Source organism: Branchiostoma floridae, chromosome 6, assembly GCF_000003815.2.
Source record: "Branchiostoma floridae strain S238N-H82 chromosome 6, Bfl_VNyyK, whole genome shotgun sequence".
Classification (NCBI taxonomy): Eukaryota; Metazoa; Chordata; class Leptocardii; order Amphioxiformes; family Branchiostomatidae; genus Branchiostoma; species Branchiostoma floridae.
Window position 1 is genome coordinate 14,005,445 of NC_049984.1, and position 7,612 is coordinate 14,013,056.

The 7,612-nt window shown below is 43.6% G+C and overlaps 1 protein-coding gene across 5 annotated transcripts in view; it reads left to right on the forward strand.

Annotated features, from left to right (window-relative positions):
- Positions 1-6,216, forward strand: part of LOC118417773 (glutathione S-transferase A-like) — a 52,257-nt gene extending 46,041 nt beyond the window's left edge. For 3 of the 5 annotated variants that reach the window (XM_035823482.1, XM_035823480.1, XM_035823486.1), the window contains 2 exons: positions 5,543-5,677; positions 5,790-6,216. In XM_035823482.1, coding sequence (XP_035679375.1) covers positions 5,543-5,677; positions 5,790-5,873 — 219 coding nt within the window. In that variant the 3' untranslated portion in view covers positions 5,874-6,216. Of the gene's footprint in view, positions 1-5,027; positions 5,097-5,542; positions 5,678-5,789 lie in introns of all 5 variants that reach the window. The other 2 variants (XM_035823479.1, XM_035823484.1) reach the window with 2 other exon arrangements.
- The last annotated feature ends 1,396 nt before the right edge of the window (positions 6,217-7,612 follow it).

Sequence of the window (7,612 nt, forward strand, 5' to 3'; positions counted from 1 at the left end):
TATTATTGGATTCATTATGACGGCTGGACCTGTCCTTGAATTGTCTGACCCAATGTTCAAAATGGAATGGCCAAGAGCAAAGGCATTTAGTCTGAGGTTGGAGGTAGAATAAAGTACAGTGTAAATCCAGGCAGCTGACTATGAGCAGAAAAATCAACCCCTGGATCATTGTTTCCCTGGCAACTTGCTGATGTCAGCAGTTATGTCAATTCTGTCTGCATAAATAGAACCAATTCAGCCATGTGGCATTGATAAAAGTGTATTAGGATCCTTTACCTGGGGCGGGGGGCTTTGGGGTAATGCAGGGGAGCTAGCAAAATCATTTCCATGACAATCACGGACATGGTATGCATAGCTGCACACTAGTTATCCTGTTCATAGTTTGATTGCCTCGCCAAGAGTAAATATTGGAGAAGGTAGTAAAGCATGACTAGACAGTGTCCTGTTCTTTGATGGCATAAGTAACCAAAGAGCACTGTTGACAAGGATAGACCTAAAAGTTCCTTGATCATGTGACATATTGCGTGAAGTATTGTTAAAGTGACAGCTAGCAGGTGATGTATGGTGGGCGGGGCACAGCCTGGGTACATCATCTGTAATCTGTTTTGTAAATGACTCAGCATTCTGTGCTGTCTAATCAGCCAAAACAAACAGCGGAGAGCGCGATGTGTTTGTCCCATGAGTCATGACACATCCCATTTCGTTCACCGCTGCAATCCCACGCATATTGACCGCTAGGCCACTTTACCACACAGAGACTGAAATCTAACGTTTACTCTTGGTCACGTGTTCCTGTTACTACTATATGTAGCATCACTACTACGGTACACACAAACACACCTGTCCTTCTGCGAGGAAAAGTTCGTCTGAATTTCCCAACCATGGCGTCTGATATAATCCTGTACTGGGGCTCTGGTAGCGGCCCCTGTTGGCGGGCCATGATCTGTCTGGAGGAAAAGGGACTGTCCGACTACACAAGCAAATACATCTCCTTCGACAACAAGGAGAACAAATCGGACGAAGTGTTGAAGATCAACCCTCGCGGACAGGTGTGTGTTATCTGTGTGTGCATGTTGGTAACTGAGAGTCCATAGCTATCTCAAGTCCTTCCAAGAGTCGCCATGCATTCTGCTGTGAGTCCATAATGTGAACCGATAGGTTGTGTACGTGTGGTATAAGCCTTAACCTATCCTCCGTTGCAGTCGGAGGCCAACCTTAACCCTTGCGTAAACAAGATTTGTGATACCGACTAGCTGGGCAGGTGGTTCAATGAACATGCAATTTGCTTATAGCAATGACTGTGATCATGTTTCTCCTTTTTGCTAGGACAATACTTTGTCCAATCCATTTAACGATACTTTTTAAAAAAAAGTAGACTATTGAATATTGACCGCGACGCGAAGTACGGTCAGCACTGGCGGATCCAGAAATTTGCGAGGGGGGGGGGGGGCACCATGACGCGGCCGAAGGCGGGGGGAGAGCACGAAAGGGGGGTTCCCCTTTCGTTGGGGGAGGTTTGGGGGGCCTCCCCAAGACAACTTGTTTTTTTTAAGATTTAGAGGCTCTCTGATGCATTTTCGAGCCATCTCTGAGCAAATTTGAGAAACGAATCAATACTGATTTTTCCGATTTGTGGCTGTCTAGTTCATGTTAGGGACATTTAAACACCTGCCGCTGAGGACAAACCTTACAAAGGCTAGCTTATTCTTTTGATGTTCATAAATCATGCCACTCTACCCAAACAATATCGCAAAATTATTTGTACCTGGCTGCCTTTGTGACTTGCGCCGCGAAGCGGCTCGCGCCCCGCCCCTTTTTAAAGCCTGGGGCACAACACGCCGTACGTGCAATTTATCCGTACGTTTTTTTGTGAAGGCCACGTCCGCCACGTATTCCTGAAAACGTTGGGAACGACTGGCAAGAGCAGGAAGGGAGTACGTCAACGCACGTCACTCGCACGGGTGTACGTACGTGGTTTGCACACCACGCCTGGCTGAGAGCGGTTGCGTTCATCGTTCGTTGCGCAAGTGGTAGGTCAGTTGCACGTGCTTACAACGTACGATCTCTGTGCGATTGCCACGTTAACGTATGCAGGCCCTACTTACACGTGCTACTTACGTGCGGTTTCCTTACTCATTTGCACCCCCCCCCCCCCCCCGTGTACACTAAAACACACCAAGGACGTCCTTGAACACACCCAGTAACTTTCTAGCAAGGACAGGTCAACGACAATTACTACGGTGTGAATAGCCCGAATGAGTGGCGGGCCATTCTCACCCTGTCTATCATGTAAATGTCATAAACACACACCAAGCAGGCACTGCGGGAGTTCACACAAACAATTGATCTATACAAGGACGTTCCTTGATCTATATAACCTCCTTCTTCTATTTATAAGGCTTAAAAAGTTTACTTGATGACCAAAAGGTGCAGAGACTAAAGAAATCTTACGACTTCAGAAGTTTTGGAAATGATAGACCCGCAACAATTTTTGTCTCGTATTATCACGCGCTCCGTCAGTTTACTTGTATTAGCACATCTATACACATCGTAATGTATCTTGGCGTAGTGGATTAACGGTTAGACTTTTTAACTAATGATCTCGGGTTCGAATCCAAGTTGGTGTACTTTCTTTTTTTTCGATAAGACTTCACTATTCAGCACTTATACGATCGTTCATATTGAAATTTTGCTTTCATAAGGGTTTGCTTCTTGTGTTCATTTCATAATTGAACCTTCTTGATACTATCTATTTGCGCTATTACAGTGTGTATTTATTGAAATATATTGGAGTGATATATGGTAGTTTATTGGTGAAACATTACAGATCTGGCGGTGTGGTTTACAAACATGTATTCGCAACTAGTCTGTGAAAAGGAAACAAATGGAAGAGAGACCTTGCAGACAATCCTAGTTAAATGGGCACAATATACAGTCTTCATACATACCTTGTACTTTGTAGTGGTATTTCGAAAATTGAACGTAAAAGAATCATGGTACGCAGTTCTAACTCAGTACAAGTAAGAATGTGGCTTTATTGCATTAGGAAATAGAAAGTTCGACTCCAAATAACCAAGGAAGAAAGAAAAGGGTCGACGAAAAATCGTTAATCAACAGACAATTGGTGTGAACTATTCATCCCTGTCCCTCGCGTGCCACTAGACCAGTACGTGGTAATTGGGTACTTTGCATGTGAAGGGATCGTGTCCTCGCTAGAAATCTACTGGTTGTGTTTTAGTAACGAGCCCCCCCCCCCCCCCCCCAAAAAAAATAAATGCCAAGGTTCCCAGAGGGGCCGGTGAAGGAGGCTACCGACACCCGACGCCGATTTCCCAAGGCGGGGGCGACCGGTCACTCTCTAGCCGATCAGTTTATTACGAATAATAAACTTCCGCTGATTTTTGGGTGATCTTACAATACTTCGAAGCCCATTCTATATCTTTTAGCGCCGATTTTGGTTTTTAATACAGCGGCCCACTAATTTCATGGGGAGAAATTGACGCGAGTCGCGCTCCGTCGCCGGGCCTTCACTGTAAGTACACTTGACTCGAGGAAGACCCACTAGTAATTGCAAACCGCAACTGAAGTTTCTGTAAATAATTACCAGAAAGTCTCCTTTCTCATAATAGAATTAGTTTTGTAACGTTGTCAGTCATATTGGCGTCCCCAAGAAGACTTCTAGTAGCCTGGGTTTGTTTTGCCATTTTTTTTCAGTGCCAGCTGATTTTTTTTCAGTGCCAGCTGGACGTGGGCGGGGCACAGGCGTGTACGATATACCAGTACTGTGTACTAGTACAATTTGTACTGTTAATGGCTCAGCTGCCTGCCATTATTTTTGTTTCGCCTTGCGTCCGGCAAACAGCCGTTCCCGTGAGGTGTTTGCTTCCAACTGCAATGTTCAAATATCTTAATGACATTGTGAATATTCCACGTTACCGCACACCACTGGGTCACTTTGAAGAACAACTGGACAGATTTGAATCGGGCTACCCATGATTCAATTCAATAAATCGAATTAAAATGAAAAATTCTTTTTCTGCAGACATTTGCTTCTCTTCTTACTACAACGTAATACGTTTATGAAGCTATATGAAACAACTTACTAGTAACGTTATCTGTTTGACTTGCAAAAAAAACAGAAAATGTTGACAGTAAGTTGTACACATTCCCTTACTCAGGCGCCCACCTTCAAGCACGGAGATGTGATCGTCAACGAGTCCATTGCGATCTGCCTGTATCTGGAGGTAGGTTTGTGCAAAACTGCAAATTCACAGTCAAACTTTAGACACCAGCGTAAGAAAATTCCCTTCCACATATTCCCTTACACAATTATGAACTCCAATGTCAATTCTAATTGAATTTCGCTAGCGATTTGAGGAATTCCTACTTAGCCTAGAGTATTATAACGTCAGTTTTGTTGTCTGTACCACAGAACACGTTTAAGAGCCAGGGGACCAAACTTGTGCCGGACGACTCTGCCCAACAGGGCTTGGTGCTGCAGAGGGCAGTGGAATCACACAACCTCCATGAGACTGTATATGACGTTCTTTTGTACTTCTTCAGTACTAAACCCGAGGATAGGACGGAGGTATATATACGTCATTCTCTTAAGCCCCGTTTACAAATCAAGATCTAGCTCTATGTAACTTCGCCGAGCTATTAATTACGAGGAGGTATGGCTCTGATGCCGATGATGAAACTCTGCCATTTGCTCGTAGGTATCAGGGTCATGCCTCCTCGTAAATTAGAGCTCGTCGACAACTCGGCCGAGCTAAATTCTATGATTTGTAAACGGGGCATAACGCGGAGCCTCTCCCGTGGCCTGTACAATATACTGTATCATGGGGAGCCTCTGCCTCCGCCCTGTTTAGCAGAGTCTACCCAGTGTATATTGTGTAGGCTGCGCATGTGCGTTAGATCACGTCCACATGGGGAAGTAATGTTACAAAGAGGGGCAGTATGCTGAAACTTGCCATGCCATAGTCATGTAACGTCACACGAACTTACAGAAATCTTTCTGTCATCAGGCGATGTTGGAGGAGAAGAGGAAGGCTTGTCACAAGGAGCTACAGATGTGGGAGGGGTACCTGGTCAAGGTGATCACTGATGATATGTTTTCTTTAACAGATGTAACAATTATCATAATGATTGTTAAATCAGGTAGCAAAAGGTTTAGGGTTACACTAGGAGTGATCTACATTGACAACCTTTATACGTGTTGCATTATGTGACCATCGTAGTAATATCAAAGTAACATCAAAGTTATACAGTGGCAGGCGATAGGTGCCGTCAGTTCTCCAGGTATGATGAGATGGAATCATGGAAAGTATTAATATTTATTCATTCATTCATCATTTGGGTGGTCCCTTCAATATAATAAACTCGGTAACTGATTTTCACGGGAGCCTTTACAAAATCATATTAAAACACCCTATAGACTTGAGATGGCACTATTCACAGCGATGGTAAATCTGACTAAAGATGACCATGTTCCCCTAGTAGTGAACTAATTCGTGATGTCGGTTCTTTTCCGTGACTACAGCTGGGCGATGGATCGTACATTGCTGGGAAGAACTTCAACCTGGCGGATGCGTGCACGTTCCCTTTCATCGCAACCCTCGTGCGCATGGGGTTCAATATGAGCCGGTACCCGCATCTGGCTAAGTACTACGACCTGGTAAGGTTATACTTGTTTGCGGTTGTGCAGCTTGGGAAATCGCTATCGTTATATCTGCTGTTCACGTCTTCCTTGTCTTCGGTTTGACTGAGTTCTCTTTCTTGATCCCCAGGTGAAGGACCGTCCGTCTGTGAAAGCGTCCTGGCCTCCTCTCTGGAAGGACACACCCAACAAGGACTTCCTTAAGGTTATCTAGATCTAATGTGATGACCTCAACGTGAACATAAGTTTAAAAAAAAAACAGCATTGGACTTGTTTTTAGATTGATGGCAGCAGAAAGTAGTGAGAAATCTAGTCTACTGCTCAGTGGATTCAGTACACAAGTTGTAGGAAACTGCCAGTGTTAATCATGTACGGTGTGTACAAAATAGCGTTATGATGTGATCACTATCCTGGCTGTGTCAACGGCCACTTATAATGCACGTTTTCCATGTCGTCATCTTGCAGCAACGTTTCGTTAAGCTGTAAATAATGCTGTCAAATATCGAAACAAACAAGCGCTAATGTGGAATGAAATAAACTTCAACGCGTTGAAATCACTGTCGTCTCATTGTCGATAAAATCTATATAATCCCCGATGCCTACGTTTGCACTATAGAAAGACCGGAAATGTTCTTATCAAAAACATCATCGGACAACAACAATGTAATCATCTGTTAGTTTGTACATTTGTATTACATATCCGGTAAACCACCTCACGGCGTACACACCAGATTTGTACTGAAGAGTACAAGCTGCATATCCGGACAGATTTATTTGATCCACTCACGACGGTAACGACTCCGGCTAGTCCGATCGGTGTGGTGATGTATGGATCTCCTCATATATGAGAGCCTCCTTTCAACGTCCCAAGCCGAAACTAGATCATATTTAGCTCTTGGTGCAGTGAGCGAATGGTGGTTTTCCTAGCTGCAGGGTTAATATCATCGGGACCTGTCACGGATTAGACCACAGGTTCTGAGTCAACACCCATAACCACAAGGCCACCTTGCCACTATCTGATTCATATAGCCGGACACGAAAGAATAACAAAACTTCAAAACATTTCCGTTTGGAATCAGCAAGTAAAATGACAGACCTAGTCTAGCCTATTCCATGATATTGAAAAGATCTTTATACGTGGCAAATTCAGGTAATGGTTAATGTAGAAACTCAGTTTCAGGCATTTACCATCAAGCTAAGACGGATAGACAGATATGCACAGATCATCTACATTATGTTCTGTAGTACGTTAGTGGGCGAACTAGACAATAGTACTCCGTGGCTTAAAAAAAACTGATTCACCAGCGAGACCTCACATGTCAACGTTCAATCACCTGTTACCTGTACATGTGTTTAGTGACTGGTATTTTGTGTCAGGATTCTGCCAACACCACGTGACACCTGTAAATATAGCCTCTACATAGAACGGGAACTGAAATTCAGCGAAACACATCGACATCTCATCTCCTTTATGGCACATCATAAGGAACCATGGAGTCCGACATCCTAGAGGTGGATAATATCAGAGATCGGTGGCATTTTCCACTTTAGCTTGCGAACAAAACCCGAAGATAGGGATGAGGTAAGGATTATCTTGTGGTCAACTTGATGTGTTTGTAAGGAATGTGATAAGAATATACTAGTATACTACATTGACAATCAACATTTTTTGTAAATTAAAATAAAGAGCTATTATCATCTTCATGATGTACCAACGTTCAATAGCATAAACGTTTCTGAGTTAACAAACTGTTAATTATACTTGTTGGTAACAAGTAGGAAATGCTGTTATTATATGACGACTTCCATTGTCTTTCGTAGGCTTATCTAAAGGGGGTAAAGAAGGCCTTAGCTGATGAGCTAAAAACTTGGGAAGGGTACCTTGCACATGTATGAATGGTGGTGTAACGGTTGAATAGACAGCAAACTAAACTATTTGCAGATTGGTTGGTC